The 20,232-nt window shown below is 39.8% G+C and overlaps 2 protein-coding genes across 2 annotated transcripts in view; one reads left to right on the plus strand and one right to left on the minus strand.

Annotated features, from left to right (window-relative positions):
* Positions 1 to 20,232, minus strand: part of LOC309666350 (uncharacterized protein) — a 58,581-nt gene that overhangs the window by 38,119 nt on the left and 230 nt on the right. Inside the window, exon 2 of the mRNA XM_082473704.1 lies at positions 582 to 743. Within this exon, the coding sequence (XP_082329830.1) occupies positions 582 to 701 (120 nt within the window). The 5' untranslated portion in view covers positions 702 to 743. The remainder of the gene's footprint in view (positions 1 to 581; positions 744 to 20,232) is intronic.
* The window catches only part of SHCBP1L (SHC binding and spindle associated 1 like), a 70,890-nt gene continuing 51,394 nt past the window's right edge, over positions 737 to 20,232 (plus strand). Inside the window, exon 1 of the mRNA XM_082473106.1 lies at positions 737 to 20,101. Within this exon, the coding sequence (XP_082329232.1) occupies positions 20,054 to 20,101 (48 nt within the window). The 5' untranslated portion in view covers positions 737 to 20,053. The remainder of the gene's footprint in view (positions 20,102 to 20,232) is intronic.

A 20,232-nucleotide genomic window follows, 5' to 3' on the forward strand; every position in this document is an offset into this window, starting at 1 on the left:
TATAGTTATTGATACATTTATACAATTATATACATTCTCACTGTCCCCAAACGACCTCCTGAACCCATTAGCAGTCAGTCCCCATTTCCCCTCAAACCATCCCACTGCCCCTACTCCTAAGCAGCCACTAACTTACTTTCTATCTCTATAGATTTGCCTGTTCTGGGCATTTCGTATAAATGGAATCATATGTTATATGGACCTTAGTAACTGACTTTATCCACTTAGCATGTTTTCAAGGTTCTTCCACGTTGCAGCGTGCATCAGTACTTCATTTCTTTCAGTGGCCAAATAATATTCCTTTGTATGGCCGTACCACATTTTCCTTTTCTGTTAATCAGCTAATGGACATTTGGGTTCTTTCCACTTTTGGCTATTGTAAATAATGCTATGAACATTCATGTATAAGTTTTTGTGAGGATGTATGTTTTCGTTTCTCTTGGGAATTTTACTTCCTTTTAAAAAATCATGTTTGTTGTCTGTCTCCCCAACAAGAATGCAAGCTCAGAGATTTTTGAATATTTTGCTATATCCCCTGCACCTAATACCATGCCAACATAAGGTAGATGCTCAATACATACCTGTAAAATGAATGAATTGTTTTCCTCTCTCCTTTTTGGAAGACAATATTTTGCAGCATGGGCTCCCTCAGTTCCTCTTAATTCTGGTTCCAACTTTTCGCCTAAAGTCAGGTGAGTCATCACTAGGAAGAAAGGAAGGTGACTCTGTAGACCTAAATTAACCTAGGAGGCAATAATCAGGCAAAAAGTATTTATTTGGGATCAAAAAATTGCAAAGAATGGCAACCCACTCGGTGTCCCACTAGGGAGTAAACGTCAGGGGCTTTTAAAGGCAAAGAAGGGAGTTTTGCATTACAAATACTTTAATTGGTTTGTTAAATCTGCAGATGCAGAACTGTAGAGACAGAGGGCCTACTATAAAGTTAAAGGATTTTTGATTGTGTGGGAGTTGGTGCCCCTAACCCCCAACATTGTTCAGGGTCAAATGTATTTGTTGTTTGGCCCAGTTCAAGAGTTCATGGATCCACCAGGTGAGGACATGCGTAAGGTCCACCTCCTTAATGGCCTCCTGGTTCCATTTTAAAAAATCCCTCGACATAAGTGGCTTCATTTTATTTCACATTTCACATTTCCCCCTCTTGATCAAGATCTTTCTCTAAAACATTGCTAATCAACTTACAGATTTGCTTTGTCTCACATTGCTGGGATGGACCTGTCCCAGAAAGTCATGTCCTACATTGGGGGGAATTTTTAATCTTCCGTGGTTATTTCAAGGAGTCAGTATCTTAAGGGTTAGGCCACATTTGAGCAACAGGGAGATGTTTAAGAAGTGATTCTTAGGCAGTTTCCTTGTCTGGGAATTTCATCAAGTTACATGAAGGTTCAGGTGAATAAGACTTATCTATCATTTCAATCTGTTGAGCAACCATAATCTTGGTTTTCATAGATGTTTTGGAGCAGAACAGAGTGAGGAGTAGCATAAGAAGTTTAAATCAAGCACCCATAGCAAAATTCCAGTAATAAAAGAATGAGCAAAATTTGAAGTCCTGATGTTAGCCAAGAGACTGTACCTGAAGGAAACCAGCTGAAAACATCAATAGGGAACCAGAGGATATTGGACCAGAGAGGTCTTGTGCTATTTTTCTAAATTTTTTGAGTTCTAATTCCACTTCACCAGAAGCGTTGATTCGGGTGTAGCAGAAGGTGTTGGCTATGGCACAGATACCAACTTGTTCTGCAAGGAGATAATCGAGTGCTATTCGATTATCTAAATGTAACCCTTGCTAGGGAGTCCAGGGATCATTGCCATTGAGCCAAGGCTCGAGCAGTAGAATTTTCTAATTTAGTTATGCTTAGGGATAAATTCTTTATCAGCAGGTCATTATGGACTGCACCGATCCAGGGAACAAGTCCTTTGTCAACAGTAATCAATGGAGAGTAGATTGGGTATAAAAAGGGGCTGCCAAGTCTCTCCTTGGATTTTTTCTTTAACAAAAGCTTGAAACTAAATTTATGGTATTCCCAAAGGTATTGTCCTGTCATATGCCAGCTTCTAGATATTCATAAGCCCATGGTTCTCCTTTGTAACCACATACAAAGGTGTACCCAGAAGAGGCACATAGTATGCTGCCAAGAGTGTGGTTATTCATGTTTTCAGTGACAGGTATGAACTTAGGGATACATTCTAGCCAAGGATCAGTGCGGCCTTTACAGACCATTAAGGGGTCAGCTGACAACCATCTGATCCCAGTATGACAAAAGGCTTGGCATGCACTGATGAGATCACATTTCTTACAAATTTTGGTCAGTCATTTGCTTGATGCCAGAGGTAAAGGAAAAAGAGGGTACAGGTGGTAGGAACGTTAGAGGAATAGGGCTTTAGAGAAATGTTTTGTGTCAACTGAAAGCAAGGTGGAGACACCTTATCATATAGTTTTACTCTGTAGACCGTTTTAGGGGCTGGATGCTTAAAATCTACCAGAGTGTTGGAAACCAAGGAGAAATTAATTGGTGATGAGTATAACTACAAAGTCCTTAGATCTGGATGACTGTGGTCTTTGGAGACATACCAAAGCACTCAGAGAGAGGTCCCCCAGTTGCTCTATTTTGGGAATAGTTCACTAGAATAATATCTTTCCCATTTTTCAAAAGAAGCACCCTCAGCAAAGGTAAAAACTTCAGCTAAGATTAAATAGATTCCAACAAAATGTCACCATCTTGGACATAATAAAGGAAGTCATTAAGTGGTATTCCGAAACCACCAGCCCACTGAGTGGGCCTTCCTTAGCAACAATGTTGAATTAGTATCATTAAACTCAGTAAATTATTCAGTGTGATAGAGCAGATCTAATATGAAAAGGATCAGTAATGAGGTTAGAGCAGTGTGTATGTATACACTAGCCTGGTCCTGAATCTTGGGAAAGCCGTTAGCATCAGATGTCGTCTGATGCTAGTAATTTTTTAAATTAAATTTTAATTTAAAGTTTGCTATAACAGTTTCAGGTTGGGTGGCTTGTAAGGCAGCTGTCCTTGTGTCCTGATCAGCCAAATTATTTCCTTTGGTTCCATCTGAATTTAGTTTTGAACGTACAAGCACCTAAATGATGGCTAGAACAAATGGAAGTTGGATCATCCCAATTTCTATTCTTAATCTGGTTTTCCCCTGCCCCCCATACTTTCCAAAGCATGCCAAAGTCATGAATTATCCCAAAGACATAGTGACTATCTGTATAGATACTCAGTTTTGCCTTCTGCTAAGGTGCAAGCTCTCGTTAAAACATGGAGTTCTATGTGTTGTGCTGAAGTAGCAGTCATCAGCAGAGCTGCCTCAAAATAGCTTCAAAAGATGAGGTGATTGCATACCCAGCACAATATTTTCCTTTGCCATTTTTCAAATAAGAACCATCAATAAATCATAAAATCTCTGCATTAGCAATAGTGGTTTCTTGTAAGTCAGCTCTTAGGATTAATAACTGATCAGTCAGGGTCAGACAGTCATGAGGAGTTTCGTCAGTAGGTAAAGGGACACGGCTTGCAGTGTTAAGGTTGTTGCGGTGGGAAAGAGTTATGTGAGGAGAAGTTAGTCACAATATTTCGTGTGAGGTAAGACAGCTTGCAGAAAGGTGTTTAGTGTGATGAGAATTGAGCAAGGCTTTTACTGCATGGGGAACATAGATGATGAGTGGACAGCCCATAACTATTTCTTCAGTTGATTTTGTAAGCGCTGCTGCAGCTGAAATAGCTCTCATTCATGGGGGAAGACCTCTGGCTATAGGGTCTAATTGTTGACTGCAATGGCCAAGGGGTCGGTGTTGACCTCTGTGCCTTTTAATAAGCACTCCTAAGGCATTCTCCTCCCTTTCCTACACAAAGAGAAAAAAAGGAAGCTGGTAATTAGGATGTCCTAAAGCAGGGGGACTGAGAAGTCTGCTTTTCTGGTTCTGGAAAGCCATAAGGTGTTTTCTTCCCACTCTAAGGGATCTGGTCTTTCAGCTTTGAGCAATGCATAAAGAGACAGGGCAATTAAGAAAAAGTCAGGTATCCAGTTCCTACAGTATCTGGCCAGACCCCCAAATCCTTGAAGTTGTCTTTTGGTCTGTGGGAAATTTGAGACATTTTGAATCTTTTTAGGGTCTAAAAGGAGTCCTTGATCTGAGATCAAGTGTCTTGGGTATTTGATCTGAATTTGAGTAAGCGGTAATCTCTTTAGAGACCTAAAGACCTTTAGTTACTAACAGCTTGAGGAGACGGATGCTATCTTGCTCACTTGCTTCCTTGGAAGAGGAACAGAAAAGAAGTTCATCAACATATTGAAAGACGTTAGACCCTTGTGGAAAAACGACATCTGCTAAATCTGCTTTTAGGATCTGTGAAAAGTAGAAAAAGCTCTCAGTATAGTCAGGGGTATCGTTGTCCTTCCCACATGAAAGTGAATAAAAATTGACTTTCAGAATCCACAGGGTATGCTGAAAAATTCACTACAGAGATTTATTATGGTGAAAAATTTACTCTCTGTAGGTATTGCCGTTAAAATGGTATGAGGGTTGGAGACAACTGGATAACAAGAAGGAGATAATGATGTTATTAATAGCCCTCAAATCTTGGACAAATCTCTATCCTCTTCCTCGGGTTTCTTAATAGGGAGAATGGGTATAATACAAGGACTGGTGCAAGGGACTACGGGGTCTTGTGTCTTATATTCCTCTATGATTGGTTTAATCCCTGCTAAGTCCTCAAGATTTAAAGGATATTGTTTAATATTAGGAGAAGGCTTACCAGGGTCAATTTAAATTTGAATTGGGAGAGCTGAATGAATCCACCCAATGTTGGTTGTGGACTTTGCTTGCCCAGAGTTTCTCAGGGACTTCTTTGAGGAGTTTTAAGTTTATGTCATTTTTAGAAGCTTGTCTTAAGGGCAAAAACTGCTAATAGGATTGAGGAGCTTGGAATGCCATTAGTTGTTGAGGGGGTTAAATCAATTTCAAGGATAATTTCCCTCTTTAGAGAAAAAAGGATGGCAGCATGATATTTTTTCAAAAAGTCTTTTCCTAGGAAGTTGACAGGAGCAGAATTGACCAATAGGAAGGACTAGCTGTCCTGGGGGGAGCCCAGTTGGAAAGGAAAGTTAAGGGACTTATAAGCTATCAGGGGTTTATTAGATATTGTCACCATTTGAATTTTCTCAGTGCTCTGAGGAAGGGGTTGTTTGAGGTTGGTGTGGTTGAGCATGAATAGTGTGGCTCCAGTGTCAATTAAGACAGTAAGGACTTCATTTCCAATCACAAGGGAAGTTTCGTCCAGATGACTAAAGGGAAGGATTGGAAAAACCCCTTGTTTGTCCTAGGAGCAGGCTCAGTCCATAAGAGGAGCTGAAGGCTTAACACGGGAGGATTGTTTAAAGTGTTTTAGTTTAAGGCAATCCTTTTTCCAATGGCCATGTTTCTTACAAAAATGGCAGACATTTTTAGAGTTTGAAGGCTTTGATTTAGTTTGTTGAAGCCCCTGGAAATAGGCCAATACCTGTTGAAGCTGTAAATTCACAATTTTAGTGGCTTTTCATTATTTGAATTTTGAATAGTCCAGGTCAATTGGTTTGCCAGATTAACCAAATTGGAAGTTACCATGGTTTCCCAATTAAGTTGTGTTCATTTTACTAGAATTGTGAGATCTTCATCTGGGCTGTTTATGAACATGGAATTACAGGCCACCTTAGTGACTCTGCATCTAAAGGGAGTCCAGAGTTTTCCTTAAAAACAGTTTTAGGTCAGTTGTAATAGTCATGCACAGGTTTGTCAGTCCTTGAGTGCATGCTTGGATTTTTTTCTAGTCAACCGGTTTTGGGAAGGCCTGGGGGATGGCTTCATATAAGGTTTTTGCTGTTTCTTGGGCTTTGGATCAGCTGCCATGATCCACTGAAGATACTCTAGAGGATGATTCCAGCTAGCATTAGCTATCTAGTGTTGGGCCTGACCTTCTCCCATGAGCATGTGGACTAATTATTAAAGATCAGGAAACACAGGCTCATAGGTTTGAATGACAATGATAAATTCCTTTGCAAAATGGTGAGGGTCTTCAGTAACCTTGGGAAATTCTTTGGCTATAGCTCTCAATTCTGTCTTCGTCCAAAGTGTAAAAATTACATTTAAAAGGGTGCCCTGGGAATTCCCTGGAGGTCCAGTAGTTGGGACTACATGCTTTCACTGTTGTCGGCCAGGGTTCAATCCCTGGTCAGGAAGCTAATATCCCACAAGCCATGTGGCATGGCCAAATAAATAAATAAATAAATGGGTGCCCTCATTATTGGGTTCCAATATAAAGGGCAGAATTTGAAATGGTTTAAATGGAAGACACTGGGGCTGGAAGATCAAGGGAGGCCTTGGGGTCTTCAGAATAAAATGGGAGTCCAGCAAGGTAAGGGTAAAGGGAAGCAGGAGAGGTGGAGGATGGATGGGTGGAGGGCAGAGTTGAGGAGCAGGAGGGGGTGAGAGAGAAGAATTATGAGTCTTTTGTAATTGAGAAACCTCTTCAGAAAGTTTAGAATTTGTATCTTGGAGGGAAGTGATTTTGGAATCTTGGACTCATTTAGAGGCCTCTAAATACCAATTAAAGTAAGTGCCCCATTCAATTTGCTTAGTTCTGCAGTTCTCAAGTTTATTGTGCAGAAAAATAAGTTTAGGGACTTCAAAAGAACCCCATTGTGGCCAACTGTAATTTTAAATCATACTTGGTGTTATCAGTCCATTGAAAGAGAAATTTATAAAATAAAGAACCAGAGTTTTTTGGGTTTTTTTGTTGTTGTTTTGCTTTGTTTTCTGTTTTTTGTTTGTTTCTTTTAGTATTTTGGCCATGCTGTGTGGCATGTGGGATGGTTCCCCGACCAGGGATCAAACCTGGGCCTCTGCAGTGAAAGTGCCAAATCCTAACCACTAGGCCACCAGGGAACTCCCAGGACCATAGTTTTTAAACATAAAACCCGCTTGGGTCCCTGAGGGAAGATACATGGGGGAACTTAGAAAAGGACAGTCCCATAATTAAATAAGCATGCAAAGAGATCAGAACACTCAGCAGAAGGGAAACCCCTCTAGCAGCACAGCAATGAACTGGCACAGTGAGACAATTATCCCCCAGGGCAACTGCCCACCTGATCCCAAAGAAAGGATCAACCTCAACTTAAAGAAGGGAGGTTGGAGCCTGAGATGACTCACAGTTGAAGGAGATGGCAATTTGGAAACAGTGAACACAAGAGGGTCTGGGTGTACCACACTGATTCCAGGAAATATCAGTCCTGTGGCATTGAGAGCACTTCAGATCCCACTTCTGACACCCCTCGGCCTAAACAAAACTAGAAGGGGATAATCAGGCAAAAAACCTTTATTTGGCATCAAAGAATTGCAATTCAAGGCATGCAAATTCAGGTAGCAACCCAAACAGTGTCCTGCTAGGGAGAAAAAGTCAGGGGCTTTTAAAGGCAAAGAAGGGAGGTTTTCATTACAAAGACTTTTAATTGGAGTTGGAGGCAGAAGCTAGTCTTGGCTAAACATGACTGAATGCCAAGGTTATCACTAGAGGGATGTAAAAGTCCAGTACTCTGACAAGTTGCAGGTGTTTTTGCAGAGTCTTTGGACTACTTGTGGTTTGGCTCAGTTCAAAAGTTCATGGTTCTACCTGGTGAGGATATGCGTAACGTCCACTTCCTTAACAGCCTCCTGGCTCCATTTTGAAACCGCTTGACATTAGTGACTCTATTTTATTTCACATTTCACAAATCCTCCAGGTCTCTGCTATCTCTCCAGTACATTCCTCCAATCCCAAAGTTGGTTTTATTACACTCCAGTCCCTATTACATCTCTGTATTTATGTCAAGTGGCTCTGCACTGCTCCTGACTCCAAGTCCCTACTCTATATAATAATGAAATATCAAGAAAACTCTGAGTCTGGGTGGACCTCTGAAATGTCAGTGAGCCTTATCTATTCTTTGTTTTGCTTAGGGCTAGCTGTTATTACTCATCAGTGCTTTGTTCTTTCCCTCTAAGACCAAAAAAGAGAAAAGAAGATCCCAAGGAATTAATGTTCAGGGGCTGCAGGACTGAAAGAATTTACAAGCCTAATTTTTCTACTTCACAGTGACCTAGGAAGAAAAGAAGTTTCGATCAGAAATATTTTTCTGATAAAAAAAATGAGTTCTAAATTTTAAATAAAATTTTGTCATTTAGATGATTTATATATTGGAAACAGTCTGTGGATTTAACCCAGAGCTCCCCCAGACAGCCCAACCCAAAGAGAATAATAGCATACAAATATTCACATTAATCTAAAAAATTTAAGCACACATGCACTAAGAACTGGCAATGTGAGACCTCCGTGCTAAAAAAGTTCTGTAGTGAACATAAAGATGAGTAGAACCTGATCCTGGGCAGCATGGAGGTAATAACCTAAGGGAGACAGACACACATTTCACAATTCAGAAGTTGGAAAAATATTTATTGTACCCCTAGAGTGCTGTAATTCTTAAAACTTTTACTAGTTATGTGCCAAAACTGGGTTAAGTACTGGGGATAAAAACTATAAATGTCATTGTCTTTCCACATAAGTGTTTTCAGTGTATTACAATACTGCGCTAAAAGTGCTCTGAGAGCACAGAAGAGAGGAAGTTTAGTTCTGACAAGGGACATGTATTGGAACCTGGCTTAGAGGAATTTTGACAGGTAGAGGCAAGCAGGAAAGGTATTTCAGGTGAAGAAAAGAGCATGAGCAAGGTAGGACAATGGCTACTGATCAGATCCTTGGGAATGAGAGATAAAGAACGATATCCAGGACCTTAAATTTCTCGAATTCAATTATGCTATAGTCAGGTATCCCCTTCAAGGTCCTTGTGACAAACAAGACAAACCAGGAGGTTTTTGCAACAAAACCCAATGTGGAAACTAGCCCATATATGCAGGGTCCACAGACTCTCTCCTCATTTTTGGCAGACCTGAGCCCTAATCTCTACACAGGCCTGGGAACATCCTTTCCACCTTGGGGCACCACTCAACTATCAAAATCATGCATCTTACCACTACAATGGCAAGGAATATCCAATTCAAGGAAAAGTCTCCAAAAAGAGAGGAAATATGCCCCCCCCACACCCCTCCCCCATGCAAAGTATAGAATAGAGCTGGCCTCATTTAGCACACAAGGCCTTGCTAGTTAGAATTACTAATCAAATGCAAGAATTGTTTTAACTGTTGTAAGAAAGCACAGATCGATTTAACATTGATGGGGTGTACCTCAGGCACTAACTAAACAGATAAACATATAACCTCATTACCATAAACTTTTTCTTTTTTAATTTTTATTGGTGTATAGTTGATTTACAATGTTGTGTTAGTTTCAGGTGTACAGCAAAGTGAATCAGTTATACATGTACATATAGGTCATTACAGAGTATTGAGTAGAGTTCCCTGTGCTATACAGTAGGTCTTTATTAGTTATCTATTTTATATACAGTAGTGTGCATATGTCAGTCCCAATCTCCCAATTTATCCCTCCCCCTCCCTTTCCCCCTGGTAACCATAAGTTTGTTTTTTACACATCTGTGACTCTATTTCTGTTTTGTAAGTAAGTTCATTTGTACCATTTTTTTTTCAATCACAAACTTATTTAAATCCCATTTTACTGGCAAGGAAACTAAGGCCTTAGAGAGGAGGAGAAACTTACCTTTACATCATAGCAAAGCCACTGAAACCAGGCAGTCTGGCCAGAGTCCATGCTCTTGACCATTCATTATATAATATAACTTTAGCAAAGAAATGTATTGAGAAAAAGTGCTGGAGGAAAGGAAATCTCAAAGACAGGAGATCAGCTATATGGACATTCAAACTTTTCAAGTCCTTTGCATGTCTCCATTCCTTAAATCCCTTGAGTCCCAGCCTTAGGGAAAGGGTGACTAACACTGTGTAATCCAGTGTGGTTGCCTAATTTTCTATCAGTACCCAGAGCTAAAATTGATTGACTTCCAGACAATAATCTTAAGTGCTGGAACTAACTCTGTCTTTTAGACCAATAGCTCAGATGAGTCAGCATTGAGTCTAATCTTGTAGAGTTCTGTTCTATCTTATATCCCAATTCTGATAACTGCATGTAGTGAATGCTGGAGTGAGCTGCCCAACCCCTCTTTTAGGATGAAGACATTCATTTTCCCAGCTGCTTAGAGTGTTGCCTACTGAAGACACATCTGAATCCCTCTCTGGGAGTTGTCCTCAGCCAAAGGGAACTGCCACCACCACACATCCACTAGAATGGCCAAGATCCGGAATACTGAAAACACCCCATGCTAGAGAGGATGTGAAGCAATAGGAATTCTCATTCATTGCTGTTGGGAATGCAAAATAGTACGGCCACTTTGGAGGACAGCTTGGCAGTTTCTTACAAAGGGAGCTGCCACATCAAGGTGATGCCCCCTCTCTGTGCTCTTTGTGAACAGCTCACATCCAATGACTGGAAGATTCAGGGACACAAAAGGCCCACCCCTTGTCTTAAATCTAAAGGGCCACCCAGTCCAGAGCTGCCAGTGGGAATGGCTGAGGACTCTGTTCCAAATGTATCACAGTTCAGTAGCTCTCTTTGCCCATTCCCACTTCCTTCATTCCCTTACAGATGTTCTTCTCAAAAACACTCCCTCAAATTCTCTTTATGCAAATCATTCTCTCAGATCCTGAATCCCAGAAGACCCAACCTAAGAGAGTTGGTATGGAAGCAGATTATAAGATGATATTTTGGAGCTGGATCACCAGTTGTCAATGAGAACACTGTCATTAGTTGTAGGTGGAATACCGATAGCTCCCAGCAGATGTAGGTGCAATGGTTAAAACTTTCACTGTGGGTGAAAGGGAAGGGCTTCACTGGTGGTACAATATCAGGAGTTTGAGAAATTTGGTGGAAGAGGTAATTATAAGGACTCTTATGGCTCTTGCTGAGTCTTACTTATTCTATGCACTGGCATAAGACAAAGAAAGGCTGAGGTGATTAATCACCAATTTCAGGTGAGAGGTGAGAGGCCTCCACTGCAGCAAATAAAAAGACTCATTTTCTGCAGAAGGGCAGGAAAAAACTGAGCTTCAGGTTTTTACAAAAGTAATGAAGTTTCAGAGAAGGTTGAGTTCTCAGTCAGAGCAAGATTGCTAAATCAAACTGAGGCTCTGATTGGGAAGGAGTGAGAACCTGAGACTTGGGGACATCTTAGTTGACACATTTGAAAATATTAAATCCCCAAGTTCCCCTGAACCTTCTGGGCATACATCAACCCATTAAAGGCTAGTCTCCCTGTGCTTGTAGATGACGCATAGGCTTCTGCCTTACATGCACCACTCCTGACGATCTACACCATATTGCCTCCTGGCCACCAGTCCAATAAATAGGGTTAAGATACAACAAAACCCGACTCCCTCTTGCGAGAGCACCAGAATCACAACTAACTGCTGAACAATCATTGACAGGAAGGCACTGGAACTCACCAAAAAAGATACCCCACATCCAAAGACAAAGGAGAAGCTGCAATGAGACAGTAGGAGGGGCACAATCACAATAAAATCAAATCCAAAAACCACTGGGTGGGTGATACAAACTGGAGAACAATTATACCACAGAAGTCCACCCACTGGAGTGAAGGTTCTGAGCCCCACGTCAGGCTTCCCAACCTGGGGGCCCGACAACGGGAGGAAGAATTCCCAGAGAATCAGACTTTGAAGGTTAGCAGGATTTGATTGCAGGACTTTGACAGGACTGGGGGAAAAAGAGACTCCACTCTTGGAGGGCACACGGAAAGTAGTGTGTGCAGCAGGACCCAGGAGGAAGGAGCAGTGACCTCATAAGAGACTGAACCAGACCTACTTGCTAGTGTTGGAGGGTCTCCTGCAGAGGCAGAGGGTGGCTGTGGCTCACGGTGGGGACAAGGACACTGGCAGCAGAAGTTCTGGGAAGTACTCCTTGGCATGAGCCCTCCTGGAGTCCGCCATTAGCCCCATCAAAGAGCCCAGGTAGGCTCCAGTGTTGGGTCGTCTCAGGCCAAACAACGAACAGGGAGGGAACTAAGTCCCACCCATCAGCAGACAAGTAGATTAAAGTTTTACTGAGCTCTGCCCACCAGAAAACACCCAGCTCTACCCACCACCAGTCTCTCCCATCAGGAAGCTTCCACAAACCTCTTAGATAGCCTCACCCACCAGAGGGCAGACAGCAGAAGCAAGAAGAACTACAATCCTGCAGCCTATGGAACGAAAACAACATTCACAGAAAGACAGACAAAATGAAAAGGCACAGGACTTTGTACCAGATGAAGGAACAAGATAAAACCTCAGAAAAACAACTAAATGAAGTGGAGACAGGCAACCTTCCAGAAAAAAAATTCAGAATAATTATAGTGAAGATGATCCAGGACCTCGGAAAAAGAATGGAGGCAAAGATGGAGAAGATGCAAGAAATGTTTAACAAAGACCTAGAAGAATTAAAGAACAAACACCTAGAAGAATTAAAGAACACATAGAAGAATTAAAGAACAACAAACAGAGATGAACAATACAATAACCAACATGAAAAATACACTAGAAGGAATCAATAGCAGAATAACTGAGGCAGAAGAACGGATAAGAGACTTGGAAGACAAAATGGTGGAATTCACTGCCATGGAACAGAAGAAATGAAGACAGCCTAAGAGACCTCTGGGACAACATTAAATGCATCAACATTCGCATTATAGGGGTCCCAGAAGGAGAAGAGAGAGAGAAAGGACTCGAGAAAATATTTGAAGAGATTTTAGTCGAAAACTTCCCTAACATGGGAAAGGAAATAGCCACCCAAGTCCAGGAAGCGCAGCGAGTCCCAGGCAGGATAAATCCAAGGAGAAACATGCCGAGACACATAGTAATCAAATTGACAAAAATTAAAGACAAAGCAAAATTATTACAAGCAACAGGGGAAAAATGACAAATAACATACAAGGGAACTCCAATAAGGTAAACAGCTGATTTCTCAGCAGAAACTCTACAAGCCAGAAGGGAGTAGCACAATATATTTAGAGTGATGAAAGGAAAGAACCTACAAACAAGATTACTCTACCTGGCAATGATCTCATTCAGATTTGATGGAGAAATCAAAAGTTTACAGACAAGCAAAACCTAAGAGAATTCAGCACCACCAAACCAGCTCTACAACAAATGCTAAAGGAACTTCTCTAAGTGGGAAACACAAGAGGAGAAAAGGACCTACCAAAAAAACCCCAAGACAATTAAGAAAATGGTAATAGGAACATACATATTGATAATAACCTTAAATGTGAATGGATTAAATGCTCCAACCAAAAGACACAGGCTCGCTGAATGGTTACAAAAACAAGACCCATCTATATGCTGTCTACAAGAGACCCACTTCAGACCAAGGGACACATATAGACTGAATGTGAGGGGATGGAAAAAGATATTCCATGCAAATGGAAATCAAAAGAAAGCTGGAGTAACAATACTTATACCAGATAAAATAGATTTTAAAATAAAGAATGTTACAAGAAACAAGGAAGGACACTACATAATGATCAAGGGATCAATCCAAGAAGAAGATATAACAATTATAAATATATATGCACCTAACACAGGAGCACCTCAATATATAAGGCAAATGCTAACAGCTATAAAAAAGGAAATCAACAGTAATGCAATAATAGTGGGGGACTTTAACACTTCACTTACACCAATGGACAGATCATCCAAACAGAAAATTAATAAGGAAACACAAGCTTTAAATGACACAATAGACCAGATAGATTTAATTGATATATATAGGACATTCCATGCAAAAACAGAAGATTACACTTTCTTCTCAAGTGCAAACAGAACATTCTCCAGGATAGATCACATCTTGGGTCACAAATCAAGCCCTGGTAAATTTAAGAGAACTGAAATCATACCAAGTGTCTTTTCCAACCACAACCCTATGAGATTAGAAATCAATTACAGGGAAAAAAATGAAAAAAAAAAACACAAACACATGGAGGCTAAACAATATGTAATTAAATAACCAAGAGATCACTGAAGAATCAAAGAGGAAATCAAAAAATGCCTAGAGACAAATGACAATGAAAACACGACAATCCAAAACCTATGGGATGCAGCAAAAGCAGTTCTAAGAGGGAAGTTTATAGCAATACAATCCTACTTCAAGAAACAAGAAAAATCTCAAATAAACAATCTAACCTTACACCTAAAGGAACTAGAGAAAGAAGAACAAACAAAACCCAAAGTTAGCAGAAGGAAAGAAATCATAAAGATCAGAGCAGAAATAAATGAAATAGAAACAAAGAACACAATAGCAAAGATCAATAAAACTAAAAGCTGGTTCTCTGAGAAGATAAACAAAATTGAAAAACCATTAGCCAGACTCATCAAGAAAAAGAGGGAGAGGACTCAAATCAGAAATGAAAAAGGAGAAGTTACAACAGACACTGCAGAAATACAACGCATCCTAAGAGACTACTACAAGAAACTCTATGCCAATAAAATGGACAACCTGGAAGAAATGGACAAATTTTTAGAAAGGTATAACCTTCCAAGACTGAACCAGGAAGAAATAGAAAATATGAACAGACCAATCACAAGTAATGAAATTGAAACTGGGATTAAAAATCTCCCAAAAAACAAAAGTCCAGGACCAGATGGCTTCACAGGCAAATTCTATCAACCATTTAGAGAAGAGCTAACACGCACCCTTCCCAAATTCTTCCAAAAAATTGCAGAGGAAGGAACACTCTCAAACTCATTCTACAAGGCCACAATTACCCTGACACCAAAACCAGACAAAGATAATAGAAAAAAAGAAAATTACAGACCAATGTCACTGATGAATATAGATGCAAAATCATCAACAAAATACTAACAAACAGAATCCAACAACACATTAAAAGGATCATACACCTTGATCAAGTGGGATTTATCCCAGGGATGCAAGGATTCTTCAATATATGCAAATCAATCAATGTGATACACCATATTAACAAAGTGAAGAATAGAAACCATATGATCATCTCAATAGATGTAGAAAATACTTTTGACAAAATTCAACACCCATTTATGATAAAAACTCTCTAGAAAGTGGGCATAGAGGGAACCTACCTCAACATAATGAAGGCCATATACGACAAACCCACAGCAAATGATATTCTCAATGGTGAAAAACTGAAAGCATTTCCTCTAAGATCAGGAACAGGATAAGGATGTCCACTCTTGCCACTATTATTCAACATAGTTTTGGAAGTCCTAGCCATGGCAATCAGAGAAGAAAAAGAAATAAAAGGAATCCAAATCAGAAAAGAAGAAGTAAAGCTGTCACTGTTTGCAGATGACATGATACTAAACATAGATAATCCTAAAGATGCCACCAGAAAACTACTAGAGCTAATCAATGAATTTGATAAAGTTGCAGGATACAAAATTAATGCACAGAAATCTCTTGCATTCCTATACACAAATAATGAAAGATCAGAAAGAGAAATTAAGGAAACAATACTATTCACCATTGCAACAAAAGGAATAAAATACCCAGGAATAAACCTACCTAAGGAGGTAAAAGACCTGTACTCAGAAAATTATAAGACACTGATGAAAGAAATCAAAGATGACACAAACAGATGGAGAGATATACCATGTTCTTGGATTGGAAGAATCAATATTGTGAAAATGACTATAACTACCCAAAGCAATCTACAGATTCAATGCAATCCCTATCAAATTACCAGTGGTAGTTTTTACAGAACTAGAACGAAAACTCTTAAAATTTGTATGAAGGCACAAAAGACCCTGAATAGCCAAAGCAATCTTGAGAAAGAAAAACGGAGTTGGAGGAATTAGGCGCCCTGACTTCAAACTATACCACAAAGCTACAGTAATCAAGACAGTATGGTGCTGGCACAAAAACAGAAATATAGATCAATGGAACAAGATAGAAAGCCCAGAGATAAACCTACGCACCTATGGTCAACTAATCTATAACAAAGGAGGCGAGGATATACAGTGGAGAAAAGACAGTCTCGTCAATAAGTGGTGCTGGGAAAACTGGACAGTTACGTGTAAAAAATGAAATTAGAACACTCCCTAACACAATACACAAAAATAAACTCAAAATGGATTAAAGACCTAAATGTAAGACTGGACACTATAAAACTCTTAGAGGAAAACATAGGAAGAACACTCTTTGACATAAATCACAGCAAGATCTTTTTTGACCCACCTCCTAGAGTAATGAAAATAAAAACAAAAATAAACAAATGGGATGTAATGAAACTTCAAAGCTTTTGCACAGCAAAGGAAACTATAAACACAATGAAAAGACAACCCTCAGAATGGGAGAAAATATTTGCAAATGAATCAACGGACAAAGGATTAATCTCCAAAATACATAAACAGCTCATGCAGCTCAATATTAAAAAAACAAACAGCCCAATCCAAAAATGGGCAGAAGACCTAAATAGACATTTCTCCAAAGAAGACATACGGATGGCCAAGAGGCACATGAAAAGCTGCTCAACATCACTAATTATTAGAGAAATGCAAATCAAAACTACAATGAGGTATCACCTCACTCCTGTTAGAATGGGCATCATCAGAAAATCAACAAACAACAAATGCTGGAGAGGGTGTGGAGAAAAGGGAACCCTCTTGCACTGTTGGTGGGAATGTAAATTGATACAGCCACTATGGAGAACAATATGGAGGTTCCTTAAAAAACTAAAAATAGAATTACCATATGACCCAGCAATCCCACTACTGGGCATATACCCTGAGAAAACCATAATTCAAAAAGACGCATGCATCCCAGTGTTCACTGCAGCACTATTTACAATAGCCAGGTCATGGAAGCAACCTAAATGCCCATCGACAGACAAATGGATAAAGAAGATGTGGTACATATATACAATGCACTATTACTCAGCCATGAAATTGGGTCATTTGTAGAGATGCGGGTGGACCTAGAGAATGTCATACACAGTGAAGTAAGTCAGAAAGAGAAAAACAAGTATCGTATATTCATGCATATATGTGGAATCTAGAAAAATAGTACAGATGAACTGGTTTGCAAGGCAGAAATAGAGACACAGATGTAGAGAACAAACGTATGGACACCAAGGGGGGAAAGCGGGGGTGGGGGGTGGTGGTGGGATGAATTGGGCGATTGGGATTGACATGTATACACTAATATGTATAAAACAGATAACTAATAAGAACCTGCTGTATAAAAAAATTAAATTAAATTAAATGTAAAAAAAAGACTTTATATGTTAATTCCAGTATCTGGGTCATCTCTAGGTATACTCCTATTAACTGTTTTTTTTTAAAAATTAATTAATTAATTTTTATTTTTTTATTTTTGGCTGCGTTGGGTCTTCATTGCTGCATGTGGGCTTTCTCTAGTTGTGGCGAGCAGGGGCTACTCTTCATTGTGGTGCATCTGCTTCTCATTGTGGTGGCTTCTCTTGTTGCAGAGCACGGGCTCTAGCCTCACTGACTTCAGTAGTTGTGGCACGTGTGCTCAGTAGTTGTGGCTCGCGGGCTCTAGAGCGCAGGCTCAGTAGTTGCAGCACACAGGCTTAGTTGCTCCGTGGCATGTGGGATCTTCCCAGACCAGGGCTCGAACGCGTGTCCCCTGCATTGGCAGGCAGATTCTTAACCAGTGCGCCACCAGGGAAGTCCCTAACTGTTTTTTCTATGATGTGTGTGTGTGTGTGTGTGTGTGTGTGTGTGTGTATGTGTGTGTGTGTGTGTACTTTAATCATATTCTATCTCTTTGCCTAAGAATTTATTTTATTGGAGATCTTTTGGGTGATTAAAAAAAAAAAAAGATACAACATAACTCAGCCAGGGGAGTACTGGGTCTGCTAAGGGAAGACAAGGACACTGAAGGAGTGGCCCATATGTAATGGAAGGAGGTGGGAAAGTTTATATGGGAATGGATACTGAGGGTGCTGGATCAGAGAGTGGAATATAAAGTAGGATAAGGGACAGTTTATCAGTATGGTTAGAATCCAACTCCTTACAGTCATCATATATGTGACCCTTTGTGATATGGCTTTTGTGTGTCTTTCCAACCTGAGGTTTTGTTCAATTTGTCCCCTCTATTCCAGCAATACCAACCTAGTTAGGCCAAGTTATTTTACCCCTCTGTAAAACCATTAACAACTCTCTCTTCCTAGAATGTTCACCCTACTCCATCCCCCATTCTACCCCTGCCGTAGGCGCCTATAGTCTACTTCTATTTCATAACAGCCCATCTGTGAATCTTATCTGCTAAGTGAAGTAGAAATTAATGCATCCTTTTTGGGAAACAATTTTGCAATACTGAGAGCCTTAAATTGGTTCAGGAATCCCACTTTTCCCTGGGGGTGGTGGGAGGGGATCTGAAATTTTCAAAAATTTATGCACAAAGATATTAAAAATGGCATATTTATTATTATAAAAATTAATGTAACCCAAATATCTGATAGTATAGGTTTAAGGAAATTATATCCATACAAAAAAATTGTATGTAGCTATTGAAAATGATGTGTTTAAATAATTTGTAATGATAAGAAAATGCTTATGATACACTAAATAAAAAACAAAATGAAGTTAATAGGACCAAAACTTTGTAATAATGTGATAGGAAACAATACTGAAAGAAAATATTACCAAATTTAGCAGCTGTTATTGCCAGGCATTGCAATAAGAAGAAAAAGTTATTTAAAATTTCTTCTTTCTTATGCTTTTCTGTACTGCAAAATTGGCTCAGGGAACAGATATTGCTTTCATAATCAAGATTCAGCTTAAGTATCACTTCTGGGAAGAAAAGTCCCTTTTTCTCACAATGTGGAAAAAAATATATATATATACATATATTTGTATATACATATATATGTATACTTATATATGTATATATATTTTTATCATGGTCCTTACCAAACACAATCATCTATTCACCTATGTGCACCCTTCACTAGGATTATGAGGATAAGAATTTTGTCTTTTATTTCTATGACTTGGCATTTATGCATTGCCTGGCACATAGCAGGTTCCTAACAAATACTTGTTTTCTTTCTCTTTTTTTGGTGGGAGGTTGTTGTTATTTTCGAACTTCTGACTAAGTCAAGTGGTCTCTATTATTATGAACCTAAGAATAAAAAACCCAAATTTTATTCAAAACAAACTTTTTCAAGAGATGCTTGTGTAACTGATTTTACTTTTGGCGAGTAAAATCTACAGTGTGGGATCGTTTTTTTAAAAAATCCAGGACTTCTGACAAAAGAAATAAACTTAGAGTTAAACATGATGAATATTGTAATTATTTCCTGAACTATAGTTACACGATATTAATACTAATGTTTTCCTCAAAATAAACTCCAAGTTTAACACAGTGTCCTTCCAGATCAGGGGGAAGGCAGGCAGGTGTTTTCCCAATGGTGTTCCTCTCCGTGGGAGCTGTCAGCCCCAATGCAGTATTTCACAGCTAGACTGTAAACAAAAGTTATTCCAGTTGGCTCAACGTACATTCAATAGCAAAATCACAGAAACGAATGGTCTCTGTTCTCCAAAGTATTATCTTGAGCAGACTTTTATTGTGAAAGTGTTTATAGTTTGCGCACATTACTCCCAGCTGGAAATTTGCGTCCAGTTTAACAGTTACATAATATAATCTTTCACGTGAGAATTTTAAGCAACACAATAGGGGCATGAAAATAGACTAACCTATCCTTCTTGGCAGAAAGTGTCTTGCTTAAAATGTAAAAGAAATTTTATTTGGGGAACCCTGTGAATATGTTGGAGGAAACCTAGGTCGTTGGATTTGACACTGGAGTTTCCTCTAGTAATAACCAGAAAGTTGTAGTTACCGTCATCACCCAGTATAAAAATAAATTTTCCTCCAGGCTGTGTTTGTGCAGACACGTGTGTGTAGAGGGTTAGGTCCCACCTACATTCGTTAGGTCATGAGGACCCGGAGGGTGACGCACAATCACCCTGAAAACGTGTGAGGACCCTATGAAAACCCTCCATGGGGAGAGAATTCTGTCTCTGGATGGTTCTGAGGTGAGCAGGGTGACGTTAGAGCCAGCGCCCGCGGAGTGGGCATCATCTAGTGGCGCCCCTCCCCCACCCGCCAAGAGCTGGCCCAGAACCTTCCTTCCCGCCCCCCCGCCCCGTCGCGCCCCACAGTATCC

This window comes from Balaenoptera physalus, assembly GCF_965194825.1.
Source record: "Balaenoptera physalus genome assembly, chromosome: 1".
NCBI classification, from domain to species: domain Eukaryota; kingdom Metazoa; phylum Chordata; class Mammalia; order Artiodactyla; family Balaenopteridae; genus Balaenoptera; species Balaenoptera physalus.